The following is a 19,711-nucleotide window of genomic DNA, read 5'->3' on the forward strand; positions in this document are numbered from 1 at the left end:
AACCACATCATCTTGTCCTCAGGAATAAAGAGGACTAGCACACCATAATGATAAAAAGAAAATAAAAAGAAGACAGTGAAACAACTAGATACAAGAGGAAAAGTGTTTGCTTGTGCTTGTGTAGTATAGATGGCTTCATTCTTCTTCAAGGCTCCTTTGATCTCTTTTTATAGTGCTTGAATTTATCCCAGTTGGATGAAGAAACCCTTGAGACTTTTAATTTGATCTTTTATCTTCTTTTATCTTATAATATTTGAACTTTAATTTGAATTCTCTTAATTTGGTGTGATCTTCATTGCAGCCAAAGGAAAAGAGCTTGTGAGTTTAAATGATATTGGATAAAATGATAATATTTCAAATTTGAATAAAGATGTGGTGGTAGGTTTGGATGATTTTCAATTAGATAATTAAAAAAATTCTCTTTTAATGCCAAGTGGCTACTACAAATGTAGTTTTCATGGGGTTCATACTTGGTTTAACAGAATATTCCCCAAAATCAAAACAAAGATACCTTTCAAAAGAGAAATTATAAAAATATAATAAAAATGCACTTTTAAGTAATTAATTTATATAATTTTCTTAATTCAAAATATGAGTATCTTCTGCATTTTAAACTTTTTAAATATTATAAAATCCCTTTATTATATATAAAAATATATTATAAAATTGGGATACATCACACGCATTTGTTTTCGGTTTCAATAGAGAATATGGCCTTACATGTGAGTAATGGTGGCGGCAGAACGGGTAGAATGTAAGTTGATGATTTGATTTATACCTCAGGATACCGTCGTTAAGAGATACTCCCTCCGTTCCTTATTATAAGAGACAAATAACCAAATCACGTTGATAAAAAAAAACAGTTAAAATTAGTTGAGGACAATTAATGTGTAAAAAGTATAATATTTTTCCAACAATACCCCCCATTAATAAGGAGAGAGTATGGGAGAGAACAATTAAATTATTGAAAAAAAGAGAAGTGAGAGGGAGAGAGAGTATGATTTGGAGACAAAATAAATAGGGGTAAAATAGGAAATCAATACAAAAAAATAGAGACAACTTTTAAGTGTCTCTTATATATGGGAACATACCATAAGCATCAAATGTCTTTTATAATAAGGAACGGAGGGAGTATTCCCCAACCTCTCAATAAGTTGAGATACAGCACTTATAAGGATTAATTGAATCCTCCTTGCGACAAACGGGGTGACATACAAAACAACATAAATAAAAGAAAAAGAACTAGGCAGCAGAGAAAAAGAAACTAACAAAGAAAGTAGAAAGACATTCCGAAGCTTCGGATAACATGTTATTATTTGTACACTTTTCATGCCCTTAAGTAATATGAGACTTCACACCAATACACATTATATACAAAAAGTAAAACTGAAAATCCTTACACCCCTTACATCAATGGCTACTGATACGGACTTCTCCATTTCACATATCAATATTCACTGAGCATGCATTCTTTACCTGCCAAAACAACAAAAGCCATGTCTAAATATATATCCTTCGAAGTTTTGTAGTTCACGTACACACAGATCATGATGATCACAAGGTGATTAACTAACACATTGATCTCTCCTCCTTAGATAATTCAGGTGCCGTTCTTGGCACGCTAATATGGATAATCCATATGTTGTAGTTTTTGTTTGTGTGTGCCTTTAAAAGAAGTCTCACATTACTTAATATGGTAAGATATGAACTTGGCCTAATAAAAGCACTAAGAACAAAGGTGGGAACGTGCCCAGGTCAACAATTGCTACCAATTGACCAAATCTTGTGGGGATGGACCAAATCTAACGAACGCCTCATATATAATTGGTCGTGATGTCTAGTAACTATGCAACATGCATGCTTCACGTTCTGTCCTAGGTCATGTGACACCATGTGCACGCTCCTGTACCCTATCCTCTCATTCCAAGCGCAGTCAATAACAAAAACACTTTTTGGCTTTACACATTAATTTCTCGTTACTTTTTGCTAATCACAGGCATCTTCCTATGAAGTCAATCTTATTTGAGACACCATCGGGTGCTAAATTACCTCTCTCATCTCATGGGGATTCGAATCTTGGTTTGTCATGTTGTAAATGACTAGTTCCTTCTGCCAGATAGATCTAACCCTGTTGGTTTTTTTGTTCCTTAATTTAAATTATGATGACTCGAATTCAACAAGTGGGGGAGTATCTATTTGGGGTCAGCTCTCACATCAAGCGTAATGTTATGTTGTTGTATGTGAACAGCTCTGGGCTTACATGTTTGCTTCAAACTGAAAAGAGAGACCATAAAAGAAGAAATAGGAAACAGAAAATTGAAACGCTAGTTGATTTTTGCCTTTTGCTTTCGTCTCTGCCTCGACTTACAAAGGAAATTACATGTTTAGATCTTTCGAAGAAATTAACAGTTCAAGACAGAAATACAAATTGTATCAGAATCCATTATCCATATATTAATAGTTCAAGACAGAAATACAAATTGAAACGCTAGTTGATTTTTGCTTTCGTCTCTACCATGACTTACAAAGGAAATTACATACTTAGATCTTTCAAAGAAATTAATAGTTCACGACAGAAATACAAATTACATCCTCCTATTGCCCTGTTGTTTGAAAAAATAGAACAAACAATTATATATGCGATATCGGGAAAGAATACAAAAACTTGTTGGAAAAATGGTGCGACAAAACTATTAATTCATCAGCGGTATATGTATTATGTAAAGTGATATTTCAAATTGAAGAATGGGATGTTAATATATAAATTTATTGAAACAAATTAAGAATCTTTCATTGCCTATCCTCTAATCAGTAACGTTAATAAAATTCGATTCCTCCAAGGGAATGCAAGATACCACGATATGGCTGTTGGTTATGTTTTGTCACGACGGTCTTGGCTCTCTCAAACCATGTCTAAATCATCATGAGAAAGACACTTCGTTCTTTACTTACATGGTTTTAGTGAAAAGGTAATAAAACCATAACTTTCACCCCCCAAACACTAATTGGCTGCGTTTCACTGTCTGAGTAAATGAAAATGAAATGTACCCACTCACAGTTTATTGTACAAGAATATGAAATGGAGAGGCATATATAAACTTCCTTTTCTGATTAAACCAAAAGAAAACACACACACCCAATCGATCACTTATTGCACGAGATGATGATGTTGATATGCTCTATGAATGACAAAAGCAAAGTTGAACTGACACAGCTTGCCAATTCTGTGCCGTGCCTTATTATACTAGTCCAACATGCATGGACAACGTCGTATAAGTTCATAAGGATGTCAAAACTACAACCAATAAAAGCATTAAAATAATCACAAAGAATGATTTGTTCAAAATAATTAACTATGACTATTGCATCTGTTGTGACGGCAAGAAATAAAAGTGCACGACTTGCGTACAAATGCCGGCCAAAGCCAAGATTTGAGTGTACACTTGGTGGGGTCAGGCATAGAGGTACGAGAACAATGTTATCTATAATATAACACCTTGCCTTTGATAATCTAGCATGAAAGGAATTTTCTTCAGATGGGGAAAAAGGGCGGTTTTCTGCGTTATGCAGATAGGGTGGACAAGTTATTGCTATTGTTTGGGACATTGGGTTGCATTGGAGATGGCCTACAAACTTCTGTGACAATGCTCGTTCTTGGCAGTTTGATTGATGACTATGCAAATCATACGTCTGATTCTGAGAATGATGCCTTTAAGCATTCGGTGGACAAGGTATAAGAATGCAGTTACTGCTATTGTTTATACTTTCTAGTTTATCACCTTTGTTAAATTTCACTTCAGTCCAAGACATCTGACAAATTAATGTTCATGATCATTTTCTCATCAGTATGCTCTCAGGCTGCTCTTTATTGCCATTGGGGTGGGCTTATCTGCATTTGTTGGTAAGCAAATTTTGCTATTTCTATGTAGAAAATGATTTGCAAGACTGGAAACACAATGGCTAGAGGTCTTGTAATTTTTCTTGTGGATGGGTAGTGAATAGTTCTTTTATCATAAATATATGCAGAAGGAGTATGTTGGACAAGAACTGCAGAAAGACAAACATCTCGCATGAGAATTGAATATCTTAAATCAGTCCTTAGGCAAGAAGTGGGTTTCTTTGATAGCCAATCTGGCTCTTCCACCACTTTCCAAGTTATTGCCACCATATCTTCTGATGCTCAAACCCTTCAAGACACTTTGGCTGAAAAGGTCCTTGATAAAATGGCCTTCTTCTTCTTCTTCTTCCAATTATTTATGTATGTTTTTTATTAGAGGATATGATAACAATTAACGTGTATGATTGTTTTTTCTTGTAGATACCCACTTGTTTGGTTCACTTTTCAGCAGTTTTTTCAAGCTTCATAGTAGCTGCAATTCTTTCCTGGAGATTAGCAGTATCTGCTTTTCCATTTTCAATTATGATGATCATGCCAGCAATCATATTTGGGAAGAAACTAAAAGAGATGGGAAGTCAGATGAAGGATGCTTATGGTGTTGCTGGTGGCATAGCAGAGCAAGCAATCTCTTCGATTCGCACAGTATATTCATATGTAGGAGAGAAACAAACACTAGAGAGGTTTTCCTTAGCTCTTGAAACAAGCCTGAAGGTTGGCATAAAGCTTGGTTCAACCAAAGGTGTGGTGATTGGGAGCTTTGGGTTGATTTATGCAACATGGGCATTCCAAACATGGGCTGGAAGCGTTTTGGTCTCTCAAAGAGGAGAAAGTGGTGGAAAAGTATTTGTTGCAGAAATATGTATCATCTGGGGAGGATTGTGAGTATCAATTCTAAATGCATTCTAAACCTTTTCTCTGTTATTATATATATGGGTTTGTGTGTGTGTGTGAGTGACTTATTCATACAACATTTGCAGGTCATTGATGAGTGCACTTCCAGGTCTTGCTTTTTTAGCAGAGGCAACAAGTGCAGCTACGCGAATTTACGAGATGATTGATCGAGTGCCAGCTATATACTCTGATAGAGAAAAAGGGAAGATTTTGAAGGATGTGAGAGGAGAGATCAGTTTCAAAGATGTTGACTTTAGCTACCCATCAAGGCCAGATACTCCAATTCTTAGAGGGCTCAATCTGAAATTTCAAGCAGGCAAAACAATAGGTCTTGTTGGAGGGAGTGGTTCTGGGAAATCTACAATAATCTCTCTGATTGAAAGATTCTATGATCCTGTAAATGGAAACATATTGCTTGATGGGCATGATATAAAGAAATTTCATGTCAAGTGGTTAAGATCCCAGATGGGACTGGTAAATCAAGAGCCAATTCTCTTTGCAACATCCATTAAAGATAACATCCTACTTGGAAATGAAGGAGCTTCAATGGAAGATGTTGAAAATGCAGCAAGGGCTGCCAATGCACATGATTTCATTGTCAAACTTGTCAACGGATATGAAACTCAAGTAAGCCATTAAGTTTGCATTATTTCCCCATTATTCTGTTGCATAAATATTTTGTTGAATTTGATGGCTTTTATAGATGCAACCTTTTTTTTTTTTGTCTAGGTGGGGCAACTAGGAACCCAATTATCTGGAGGGCAAAGGCAAAGGATTGCCATAGCAAGGGCTCTAATAAGAAACCCTAGAATCCTGCTACTTGATGAAGCTACCAGTGCTCTTGATTCACAGTCTGAGAAATTAGTAAAAGAAGCCTTGGATTTAGCTTCCCAAGGAAGAACCACAATCATTGTAGCTCATCGCCTTTCAACTATTCGTAAGGCTGACTTAATAGTAGTTCTTCAATCAGGAAAAGTCATTGAATCAGGTTCCCATGATGAGCTAATCCAAATGAACAATGGGCAAGGTGGAACATACAGCAAAATGCTCCAACTGCAGCAATCAGCCCTTGAAAACAAAGAGATTGAATCCATGCACTACACAAACACAAGTCCACTAAACGTAGAGGTTCCAAGAACAGCACATTCAAGTTGGCAAAGTAGCCCAGCAATGCCATTTAGCCCTATATATTCTTTTAGCATTGTAGATTCTCCCCTTGTTCCCTCTTGGAGTGATGATGATTACTACAATAAGAAAAACTCCAAGAAATCTTCTAATTCAGATCAAAGCTTTTCCCAATGGCGTTTGATACAGATGAATGCACCCGAATGGAAGCAAGCTTTGCTTGGGTGTTTAGGAGCCATGGGATCTGGAATATGCCAACCAATATACTCCTATTGCCTAGGAATTGTTGCATCTGTTTACTTCATAAAAGACAAACCTCGCATCAAATCTGAGATCAGGTTGTACTCGGTCATCTTTTGCACCCTAGCCATTGTGAACATTATTTCAAATCTCTTTCAACATTACAATTTCGCTGTCATGGGAGAACGCTTGTTGAAAAGAGTAAGAGAAAACTTGCTGGCTAAAGTTTTAACCTTTGAGATTGGATGGTTTGATCATGAAGATAACACTAGTGCAGCAATTTGTGCAAGGCTAGCAAATGAAGCTAACTTGGTTCGATCCCTTGTTGCAGAACGAATGTCATTGTTGGTTCAAGTTTTCTTTACGGCATCTCTGGGTTTTATACTTGGCTTAGTTGTTTCATGGAGGGTGGCTATTGTGATGATTGCTATGCAGCCTTTGATCATTGGCTGCTTCTATTCAAAAAGTGTTTGATGAAAAGTATGTCTGGCAAAGCTCAAAAGGCTCAGAAAGAGGGAAGTCAATTAGCAATGGAAGCTACCATCAACCACAGGACTATTACAGCATTCTCATCTGAGAGAAGGATACTGAATCTGTTTAAGATTGCCATGAAAGGCCCTCACAGGGAAAGCATTAAGCAATCATGGATTTCAGGTTCCATCATGTCAATCTCTCAGTTTTTGACAACTGCATCTATAACTATCACTTTCTGGTATGGAGGGAGGCTTTTGAATCAAGGATTGGTGGAATCAAAGAACCTTTTGCAGGTTTTTCTCATCTTGATGGGCACTGGAAGACAAATTGCGGAGACAGGAAGTATGACGTCTGATATAGCCAAAAGTGGGAGAGCCATTGGTTCAATTTTTGCCATCCTGCACAGGAAAAGTCAGATTGAACCTGAAGATGATCATACACATGATAGGTCTAAAAAAACAATCAAGGGCAACATCAAGTTGCAGAATGTGTTTTTTGCTTACCCAACAAGGCCTGACCAAATGATACTCAAGGGTCTAAGTCTTGAGATTGAATCTGAAAAAACAATAGCACTAGTGGGACAAAGTGGCTCAGGCAAATCCACCATCATTGGATTAATTGAAAGGTTTTATGACCCTGTGAAGGGATCAATCTTTATAGACAATTGCGACATCAAGGACTTCGATCTGCAAAAGTTGAGATCACAGATTGCCTTGGTGAGTCAGGAGCCCACTCTATTTGCAGGAACTATACGCGACAACATCATCTATGGGACAAAGGAAGCATCAGAGGTAGAAATAAGACGGGCAGCTAATCTTGCAAATGCTCATGAGTTCATAAGGTAGAACACAGTACACACATTTATGGTCTGATTGCTTTGAGTTTTAACAAAACTAACATCTCTTTCTGCATAATGCAGTTCTATGAAAGATGGATATGATACGTATTGTGGAGAAAGAGGAGTGCAACTATCAGGAGGCCAAAGGCAAAGGATAGCCATAGCCAGAGCAATACTGAAGAACCCATCAATCTTGTTGTTAGATGAAGCAACCAGTGCTCTTGATAGTTTATCAGAGAATCTGGTGCAGGAGGCACTAGAGAAGATTATGGTTAAAAGAACATGCGTAGTTATAGCCCATAGATTGTCCACAATACAGAGTGTAGATTCCATAGCTGTGATTAAGAATGGAAAGTTAGAAGAATTAGGATCACACTCTGAGTTATTATCCGTAGGACGAAATGGAGCATACTACTCTATGGTTAAGTTGCAGCAGGCTCACTCTGCATAATGGAAGCGATTAAGCGAATTAGATGATATACATACAAATGGAGTCATGTTACTTGTTTTCATATTTAACTTTTATAGGCATCATCTGTATTGGCCTTTTTTTTTTTTTTTAATCTAATAGGTACCAAGGTAGTTTTGTAATAAAATCAAGGCTCATGAGTTTTTTTTTTTGCCCAAAAAATAAGGTTTATCAGTTTTGACAACGAGAATGAATCTTGTGATAGTTGTAATTTTATACCTAGCCCAGGATTTTTTTTGTTTTTTTTAACCTTCCGCAACTTTGTTTCAAACTATTACAAAAGGCTAGCCTATTTACCTAGATCCAAACTTAATGTTGTCCATTCTTGAATTTTATGGGGCAAGCTAATGGATTAATGGTGTTCATGATGACACTAAATATACTAGGTAAGATTGATATATTATTTTTTTCCCCTTACTTAAGCTTCAAATATTATTTAAGAAATTATAATGCTTTAAGATATTTTTTTAAAAATTTTATTTCATAAAAACTAGAAAGTTAATAATGTCGAAGTGAGTATTAATTTTGTTTTGAAAAAGTCAGCTAATCCATTTAAGAAGCTCTTTCGATTAGTTTAAAATGTTTTTGATCAAAAAAATGTCTTTGCATTTTTTTAAAACCTATCTCCTTTGACGTTTTCATATAACGCCAAATTACATTTATACAGTTAGTTTAAACAGACAACTTGTCCACTAAGATAGGTTTTGATTTTACATTTACCAATTACCAACTCTTTCATGATTTGTGTTTGTAACTGATAAAATCCATTCAAAATCATAAAACAACATTGAAAAGATGTTAATTCAATTCTTGCTTCTTTAAGGAAAATAAATATTGTTATCACTGGGGGCCAGTTGGATGCTTTGTCCGTTTTAATAGTTTTTTTTTTGGTACAATGTCCGTTTTAATAGTTGCCCAATATGATGAGTATTTTCCACGTGGCCGTATCTAAGTGAGCCGGCCCAAATCATGCAGTTGATGAAATCAAATTAAGGGTGTGTTTGGGTGACACCCCAAACCATGGTTTGGGTCCCCAAACCATGGTTTGGAGTGTCAATCACCCAAACACCCCCTCTAAAAACCAAAACCATGGTTTTGGGTCAAAACCATGGTTTTGACTCCAAAACCATGGTTTTGGAAAAAGTAAAATTTTTTTGCTTTTGGAGGAAAAAGGGAGAGTGTGAGAGCCTATATGATATGTATCTTGTTATTTTTTTTATAAACATATTTTTTGATAAACATATTTAATCTTATATTTATAAATATATATACACATTAATTATTTAATAATTATATTATCTTATGTATTATTAATTATGTTGGTAAAAAATATATTATTAACAATTTTATTCCTTCAAATTAAAATATATCATAAAATCTATTTTTTCTGTAATTATCATATTAACTTATGTCTTTTTTTTTAGTAATTTGTATATATAAAAAGTGTTTCTGATAACAACTATCCAAACACTCTCACTTCTCAGAATCACTTTTTTACAAAATCTATTATTCACAGAATCTATTCTCCCCAGAATCTATTCTCCAGAATCACTTTTCCAAACCACGGTTTGGTTTCATCCAAACACACCCTAAAGCTCTCTTTGGCAACCAACAATTTATTGATTGAGATAATAAACGGTTTTATACTCATAAAGAGAGAAACATAAATTTAAATTTTAAAAAGTACACTTGTTAAGAGCATTTTAACCTTAATGTTTTTGGCTCAATAGAGATTAGTCTCAAGTGGTGCCACTGAAATAACTAATTGCTAACAAACTTCGAGGTTTTGGTTGGGGTGATTTATTTCTAACTTAAACGTTGAAGGACCAACAGCAAAAAAAAAAGTTTTAACTTGTCCAAGTAATGTTAAGAAGGAAAAATTACTTTAAAAAAGATCTTATTTAATGCTAATATATCTTAAAGAATTTAATATTTACAAGTTTGACTTGTAAATAGTGCAACTAAATTTGCAAGTATGAGGCCATTCTCAAAAGGGTGTGTCCTTCCAATTAGGTTTTAGGGTTACAATCTCTTCTTTTCAAAGTTCTGAATAAACATATTGATGAAAGCTTATTGTCTGATATAGTTAGAGTAGGAGTTGGCTGATTTTATTATTTGCCGGTTTAACTAATTGTTCTGTTCTCAAATATTATCGGATAAGTTTTATTATAGATATAGTTAAAGAACTTATAAATATAAAAGTTTAATCTGCAAATAGTATTAAATTCTTTCAGACTTATCAACATTAAATGAAATTAAAAAGATTAGATGTATTTAATTTGACCTACATGGAATTTTTCTTTTAAAAAACTAGCCAACAAAAACACAATGTCAATCCAACATAAAATAATAAACAAAAATGGGAATTATAATTATAATACTACCTCTGATCCTTAATATAAGACCCTATTTGATTTTTATTTTGATCCTAAATATAAAATCCTAATTCACTTTGTTTCTCATATTTATACATTTTTTTTCTAAGGTAGTCCTTCTAATGATTGTAGTTCTAGCTAATATAGTTGATTAGTAAGAATATTTTAGGAAAGACAACATCTATTTATTACAAATAACAAATTTAATTTTTTTTAATCTCCTCAAATTAGTCAACTGAGTTTTATAATTAGGACCAGGGGTAGTAATAATTATTATGAATAAGTGAAAACAGAAGAGAGAATCTTTTGGAGCGCAATTTTCCTTGGGCTGATGTGTCGTCTACCTCAGTATTGCAAGTGGCTCTTCCTTAATTATTTACAAATCCATCCCTTACCTGAAAATATGCCTTCTTTGCCAATTCATAAATAATTTTATAATTACCTTAAATAATTTCACGTGTCTCTCAAAGTCAATTCTAGAATTACTTTATATATTGTTTCTTATCATAATATATAGGTATTTATATATAAAACAATGATATCAAATCTGGGAGCGTATCCAATGAGAGCATCCAATTTTGAAAAGCCAACTTTAATATTCATTCGGGAGTTAAATAAGGTGGTCACAGTCAAAGATGAGTTCTGTCGGTGTAATTTTTAGTTGTTACTAAAAATGTTTACAAAGTTTGACTTTGGATAAAATAAATCCATTGATTTTTTCCCAATAAAGCAAAGCCACGTTTTCTTACCCAATATTTATCTTCTTCCGTTTAACGAGAAGTAGCAGTTAGTGCGAGCCAATTTGCGAGTTGCAGATTATACAAGGCAGGCTGAAAAAGGAGTGCTTCTAGGTTGATTGGCATTAAGTCAACCCGAACTTATTTAAGGATGCGTTTGGCACAAAAGATTTGGAGAAAGGGAGGGGGATTTTACTCTCTTTTTCTTTGTTTGGCCACCCAAAATTTGTAGAAGAGAAGGGAAATTTACATAAGGTTTTCCTCTCCCTCCAAAATTGGAAAAATTTGAAAGAAAAATGTATGTTTTTATCTTGTTTTGACCAAAATATTCATGGCTTTTTGTAATATTCTCATCCTATCCTTTTGGCTTTCTTCTTTGTCTCATCTCACTCAATATTAAGCAAAAATTGTCAACTAATAATGCTATAAAACCTGCTTCTTTCAATGATAGAGTTGTGTGCGCATGTGCATAATATATATATATATATATATATATAAAGTTTAGTTATTATTGTGTATATATATTATGATTATAATATTTATAATTAGTATGGTATGTATATTGTAAGCATGATTATAACCTATAAATGATACTTTTATATAATAAATGTAATTTATTATTATATTGATAAAATTATCCATATAAAAATATCTTTTCTCCCTTCCCCTTCTAAACCAAACCAAGTAATACTACCTCCAGTCCTAATTATAAAAGCCAGTTGACTAATTTGAGGAAATTAAAAAAGTAAGTTGAGTTAGTTATTTATCATAAATGGGTGTTATCTTTCCTAAAATATCCTTACTAATCAAGTGTATCGACTAGAACTATTATTATTAGAAGGGCTATTTAAAAAAAGAAAATATAAATATGAGAGACAAAGTATATTGAGGTCTTATATTTAGGATCAAAATAAAAGTCAAACAGGGTCTTATATTAAAGACAGGAGGTAGTATTAAAATTCATCACTTTCTCTCTATTTGGATCAATTCAAATGAGGTAATGTTAAAATCTCTCCCATCCCTTCACCTACCATTACCTCTATTAAAATTTCTCCTTTCTCCTTCCTTCTATTAAGCCAAATAGATCCTCAAGCGTCATCTTAAAAAAAATTAATTTGGCTTTTAATTTTTTTTAAAAAAATTAAATTATAAGTTTTGATAGACAAAATTTAAATTATTTTTAGCTTACGACAGGTCCTGGACATGCGAATTGACAAGTTGAGCCCACTGTCTGCTTTTAGCCGTCTTCTATAAAATTCAAATAATGAAATTACGTAAATAAATAATAGATTAAATCGATTAAAAATAATAAATAGGTAAAAATAAAATTTATTTAACAAACACTTTTATTTATGAGAAGAGGATTAATAAGGGAGAATAAATAAATACAATAACTAATGCAGTGAAATTAAACAATAATTAACCCAGACAGAATTAAAAAATGACACTAAAAAAATTAAATAGAAAGCGGTTATTCCCCACCGTGGAATTTATATACGTAAAGACACACGCACACAATCCATCTGTCCCATACATACTTTTAGGATAGGATTGGTCCCTTTTATAACTTAAACTTTGTATTATGAAAATTTTAACTTTTTTTAATTTAATATTCCTATTGTTTGCAAGTTTCTGCATCAAGTATCACGTTCATCGAGAATTATAATCAACTCTCTCTTGTCTCTTTTTTCTACCAATTTTTTATTATCTCTTTTTTTTTTACTCATTCTTTTCATAAATAAAAATGTATTTTAAAAAAATATATTTTGTAAAATGATAAGTTTGGGTTTATGATTAACAGACAATTTTTTTCTTAATACATAATATTTGAATCAAAGGATTTATAAAGGGGGAATTACAACCAAATCTCACAGAAGAGAAATAATTACTGAAAGATCCTAATAACAACTTCAACAGTCTATAATAACAAGTTTTATAGTGAAAATGATAATTTTTAAGACTTGTTTTTTAATTCTTTTTCTTGCTTGGGACCTCATTATAATTCTCCCATATTTTATAAATGCTTTTTAATTTATATATTCATATAACTTATTATATATTAAAATACTTTTTCACATGTGTCGTTCATTTTCATTGCTTTTGTGTATCTTTCAACTTTTTTTTTTGGGTTACGTCGTTTTGCATGTTTACACTATGTCCAAACTTATCATTTCACAATTAGGATATGTTACTTGTAGATGAATTGTTGTTATTTTTAATTGATTCACATATTACGTATAAGGAAAAAAAATTTTATTCTTAAATCTAGACTTGTCATTTTACAATTAAAACTTGTTTTTTGTAAATGAATTGTTATCATTTTTAATTAATTGTTATATTATTTTACGTTATATATCAGAAAAAAAATGTTGTTAACCTCAAATCAAGATTTATTATTTCACAATTAGAATTTCCAAATGAATTGTTATTGAAATCAAAGTAAATGAGTTAACTTTTATATATATATATATATATTTGCATTATAATATTAATAAAGTTTGCGAAGCTTAGTGGTCACTTTTAATTTTAAGAACAGTCCGGTTGAGAAATCAAATCCTACCAACTTCATTTTTCCTCCCTTTTTCAAAAAAAAAAAAAATCCTCCTGCAGACGAGGAGCTCCAAACTTTAAAAAAAAATTAAAAAGACATTTTCATAATTTTTCTTAAATTTTAAAATTTTAATTTGAGTTTATCTTCTTTTCTATTATTTGAATTTGGAATTTTCTCTATATTTTTACTCATTTATTTATACCAGTTTATTGGGATGAATAATTCCGTGAATTGGGAGAACGTGTCGGGACGCAATTGGCCAACACAGCGTATAAAGCAAGAACGAGGAGACGAGTTGCTCACAAACTGCCCACTGGCACCACATACCCAAGTTTCACAAAACCACATACATAGTTAACCGTAAACATACGCCTAGAATTTTATTTATAAATGACTTTTGATATGTTTTATAAAAATTAAAAAAATTTAAAACTATTATTTAAATTCCAATAACTTTTCAAATTTATTCCTATTTAATATACATTATATTTTATATAAATAAAATCAACATAATAATAAATAAAGGATAAAATTATACATCTATGTAGAAAATTTCTTTCTATGTCTTATAAATAGAACCAAAAAATATCTTCACTTTTTCCCTTATCAATAAAATCAAAGGAATAATGATATACTCGTACTAATTGTGACTGAATTAGACTTAATTAATTCCCCTCCGATCTTTAATATAAATTACATAAAACTAAAACCGGTGATATCAATTGATTTTACAATTGGGTTCAACTTGCCCATAAACAGGCATTTTTGGCTTACACTGCGTAGGCTTAACCCACGGATTGACTCATATTATTACTTATATTTTCATGTATTCTCACATATCAAGGGATATATCAAATTGATAAAAAAATTTATTTTATTTTTATTAAAGTTTTTTCTCTACACAGTTACAAATCAATATTCTTGTATTTCTCCTTTTTACCATTCTCATTCTAATTAGAACTAAATAAAGGTAAAAATAAAATAAAAAATACTTCAAGTGATTTACATTTAGGACCAAAACTTTATACCACAAGTGATTTACACTTAAGAAGTGTTTGGATACCTCTAAAAACACTTTTTAATAGTGTTTTCATATAAGTTGAGATAAAACTTCTCTTAAATACTTACTTTGTATATCATATAATCACTTTTAGAATCATGATTTGCTTTCTACCTAAACACTTTCTTAGAGTAGGAGTGGTCCAACATAATTAAAATAAAATAATTTAATTTAATTAAAATGTAGACAAATATTTATATTTAACCATAAAAAGGATAATATTTAAATAAAACGAGTATTAATTCATAAAAAAAATTAAATATTTACATATATATATATATATAAATCTAACATATTGTGTATTTTTTTCTCAACTCAAAATGATGTTATTTTTGGTTTATGAGAGGAAAATTATTCTATTCAATTCAATTGAAGCTTGATCAGACTGGTCAATGAATTAATTCATTGGTTTACTAATCTCAATCATCGATCCTCGTGCATACCCAAACCCAATTCCATATTTTCTTACAAAGTTGGTTTTTTTTTGCCCTTTAAATATCTCATATGTTATAGAGAGCTTGAGAAATACATTATGCTATTATGAGTTACAAATAGTGTGGGGCTCTCTGATATTAAGTACTCCTTTTGGTTCTAAATATAAGATCTATTTGTAATATAATTTATATTATAAAATATGTCTTATATTTAGAATTGAAAAATTATTAAATACTAAGGAATGATATGGTACAACAATGTGTGATTGATTCACATAACATGTAGCTAGTTTCATCAATTCGTTTTGTTTAGCATAATGAGCCAGTTCCTTATGATTTGATGAGATTTAAATTTCTATTGAAAGACGTACTTATACTTAGTGCTTGATAGTGTTTTAAATTGGATTGTTGTCAACACGAGAATACTGTGCCTAGCAACAAACCTTAGGCAATCCAAGACTAACATATGAAATATGTACAAAAATATGTGAATTTTACACAATATTCCTCCGGTCCTTAATATAGAACCCAATTGTTAAGTTGATTTTGGTCCTAAATATAAGATCTATTTCTCATATTTATCAATGTTCTCTAAATTACCTCTATAGATACTCCCTCAACCATAATTAAATAGAAGAGGAAGAGGGGGTATTAAGAAAAATGATTATGGTATTTTAAGAAAAACGTGTTATACTTATATTTCTTATAATTAACTAACCTACCTAACTTTCTTAATCTAATTAAATTAGTTAAATGAGTCTTATATTAAGGACCAGAGGAGTATGTATTACTACCTCCAATTCTAATTATAAGATCTCATTTGTAGACTATAAATGAGTCTTATAATTAGAACAGGAGGTAGTATTTTGTATCACTTTCTATTTAAATATATATATATATATATATAGAAGATCTGATTTAGATTTTCATTTAGCAAGACTTTGAAACTATATTCCAGTATTATTTTACATATATCACTTCCTATTGATCGAAATAGTGGAGTTTGTTAAGGTTTATATACTATATATTATTAATTTCCTCATCGAAATCACTGACAAATATAATTTTCAAACTTTATAATAATTTTATAAATTATAAAATTAACCAGAAACAGTCTAAAATAAAATAATTTATTTATAGTTTATAAACAACTCTATAATTAGTACACCTAGCGGGATAATTTAAATGATAGAATAATTAACCTCCATACGTACCACTCCCGCACCAATACATGTCAACAATATACGCGGTACAAATTTGGATCATTTCTTGTTTCAATCTTACTTTCTTTGCACAAAAGAAAGGAAGCTACTCGATCGGTCCTATATATCTTTTTCTTTTTTTTAATAAACTCGATACCCTGGAGGATTTCAAAAGCAGAATTTGATTATTAATTGATTTAGGACTGGAGAATTAAAATTAAGTTTTTTTAGAAAAATTAGTGGAAAAATTTCTAATTAAAAAAATTAATTTTCCAAAAGTATTTAAAATTTGTTTTAAAACCCTTGTAACATATTTTCAGCCCGGTGCTCATTTTCCCAATAATGATAGGTATATTTGTCCCTTTCGCCTTAAAATTAAAAACCTTTGCAAGATATATGTTGCATACATTATTTTAAGAAGAGTTGTACTATAATATAAGACCTTGTTTGACTTTTATTTTGGTTCTAAATATAATATCCCAATCTACTTTGTCTCTTATATTTATTTATTTATTTCCAAAGTAATCCTTCTAACAATAATAGTTTTAGCCAATACACTTGATTAGTAAAGATATTTTAGGAAAGACAACATATGTTTGTTACAAATAACTAATTTAACTTCTTTCTTTAATCTCCTCAAATTAGTGAACTAGCTCTTATAATTAGAACCGGAGGTAGTATCATTTAAGGATAATTTGCACTTATTCAAAAGTTTAAGGCTCTTCATTAAGTGGAGAATTAATTTACTAATCTTCTTGTTTTCTTTTTCTTTTTACTGTTGGGCCACTGTAACGAAGATGAATAATACCGTACCGTAAAGAAGCGTATACGACTCATCACAGTGGTCCCACTTAATCTCCCTCGCCTTCCTTCCTTCGTCCGTCCTTCCTTCCTTCCTTCCTTCCTTCCTTCTCCATCATATGCCCCTCCTCCGCCTTATTCCATCCATCCTCGAACTCACCGTACCATCTTATCTCTCTCTCTCTTCCGTCTTCTCTTCTTTTTAATCTTCCCTCCTTCCCTTCCTTCTTTACGCCATCCTTTCTTCCTCTTCTCTTCTCTTCTGCATCTGCATCATCTCTTTACAGAGCCTCTGCCATGCGCATCCCCTCATGGCTCGATTCCTGCTCTTCCACCGCAGCGACAGCCCTCCAATCTACCAAGAAACCGCCGATACCTTCCGATGATACCAGTTCCTCCGATTCACCTTCTTCTACCTCTCGGGACACCGCCTGCACCAGCACCACTAGCAGTCTTCATAGCAACCTCTCCGTTCAGACCCACCCTTCTGTTCCTTCTCTCCAGAAGCTTCCTTCCCGCGGCACCACCTACGTCGTTTCTCAACATTGCCTTGCTTCTCTAAACCCACACCCCTCTCACCCTCTCACCTGTCTCGCCATCCACGGCGATCTCCTTTACGCTGCATCCTCCCACCACATCACCGTCTACGATCGCCGTAGCTGCACCCACCTCCGCTCCTTTGGCTCCCAACGTTCTTCTTCCGGATCCACTAAGGCCCTTGCGTTTTGCAATGGCAAGGTCTTCACCACTCACCAGGACTCTAAAATTCGCGTGTGGAAATTACTTGAAGATAAGGGATACCAGATGGTCACTGCTCTTCCCACAGTCAACGACCGTCTACGTCGTTTTCTTCTTCCCAAGAACTACGTCGCCGTACGGCGTCATCGGAAACAGCTCTGGATCCAGCATGCAGACGCCGTCACAGGGCTGGCCGTTAATAACAACATTATTTACTCTGTGTCTTGGGATAAGAGCATGAAGATATGGCTTGCCTGCGATCTGCGCTGCGTTGAGTCGGTGAAAGCTCACGAGGACGCCGTGAACGCGGTGGTTGTATCCAAAGACGGAACGGTGTACACAGGATCCGCGGATAAACGGATTCGGGTATGGAGCAAACAGGACGGAGAGAAAAGGCACGCGTTGATAGCGACGTTGGAGAAGCACAAGTCGGCGATAAACGCCTTGGCGTTAAACGAAGAAGGGTCGGTGCTGTTTTCCGGTGCGTGCGACCGTTCGATATTGGTGTGGGAGAGAGAGCACAGTGCGAATCATATGGTGGTGAGTGGAGCTTTGAGAGGGCACGAGAAGGCGATCTTGTGTTTGATCAACGTGTGTGACTTGCTTCTGAGTGGGTCAGCAGATCGGACGGTCAGGATTTGGAAGCAGGGGGTTCAGGGAAGCTATTGTTGCGTCGCCGTTCTGATGGGTCATCAGAAGCCGGTGAAAAGCTTGGCGGCCGTTACAGAATCCGAAGGTTCTGAACCGAACAGCGACGTTTCGGTGTTCAGCGGTTCCCTGGACGGTGAGATTAGGGTTTGGAGAGTTTCTCTCAAGGAAGACGTCGACGCGACCTCAACGACACTTCCGGTGGGCACAGATGATCGGCGACGGTGACGGATAGAATACACCAATGGTAGAATTCTAAAAAGTAAATACTATAAATAAACACAAGTTGCTGATGGAAACCGGGAGAAAAAAAACAAAAGAAAATCCCAAGTTGCATGGTGGGGAAAAAAAATATGAAAGGGATATATAAATGAGATTTGACAGACAGGCCAGTCTTTAATTAGGATGTGGCTTTAACCATTTATTAGTTTTGATGGCAAATTTGTTGAAATTGAAATTGAAGTCACTTTGATTATTGGTTGTTCTTCAATTAATGCTTGTATCCATCGACCACGAATTGATTTTTCGCCTGTACGAGATTGCACCATAAAATGTCTCTAATATACCGGAAGGGTTTATATGTTCATACTCATCATACTCTTTTATTTTTATTTATAAGTCATTTTCAATATGATTTATATAGATTAAGAAAAATCTTAAGCTTAATTAACTCTCATTTAAAATTCAATAAATTTTTTATTTTTTTCTATTTAATATACATTATGCCTCATGTAAACAAAGCTAACACAATAATAAATGAAAGATAAAATTTTATATTTATATAAAAAATTTCTCTCAGTATTCTATAAATAGAATAAAAAAAAATCTTCTCTCTTTGTTCTATAAATAGGACCAGAGGATATGTATTAAGGTGTATGAACGAGCATGGATACACGCAGAAGTAATGATTAGGGAAAATCTAAAAAAAAGACTTTGAAGATTGAAAAATTACATACAAGACCTGTTCACAAAAGTTGCGGATATTTGTTTATCAGTTATCCTCAAAACTCATACTAATATTGTATCGGGTTTCTATTTACAATTTTTTTATTTTCAAGGTTTTTTTTGTGATTTTTCCTAATGATTATAAACTTTTTATAAAATTATAACTGTTGAAACTTGAAAATTCAGACCTGGCTGTGAAGGATCGATGGCCGTCTCGTTCGATTATATTACACAAGAAATAAGCTAAGCTTTACTTACACAGCCACACACACACAATATAAGCAG

The 19,711-nt window shown here is 33.2% G+C and overlaps 1 protein-coding gene and 1 pseudogene across 1 annotated transcript; both read left to right on the forward strand.

Moving 5' to 3' along the window:
* Positions 1–729: 729 nt before the first annotated feature.
* On the forward strand, positions 730–7,917 carry LOC114750992 (ABC transporter B family member 15-like; annotated as a pseudogene).
* Positions 7,918–17,204: 9,287 nt separating this feature from the next.
* LOC114750993 (protein JINGUBANG-like) lies at positions 17,205–18,914 on the forward strand. Its single transcript, XM_028939643.1, has one exon. The coding sequence runs from the start codon at positions 17,393–17,395 to the stop codon at positions 18,707–18,709; it is 1,317 nt and encodes a 438-aa protein (XP_028795476.1). The 5' UTR covers positions 17,205–17,392; the 3' UTR covers positions 18,710–18,914.
* The last annotated feature ends 797 nt before the right edge of the window (positions 18,915–19,711 follow it).

This window comes from Neltuma alba, unplaced genomic scaffold, assembly GCF_004799145.2.
Source record: "Neltuma alba isolate B1F8T4 unplaced genomic scaffold, ASM479914v2 tig00006731_pilon, whole genome shotgun sequence".
Lineage (NCBI taxonomy): Eukaryota > Viridiplantae > Streptophyta > Magnoliopsida > Fabales > Fabaceae > Neltuma > Neltuma alba.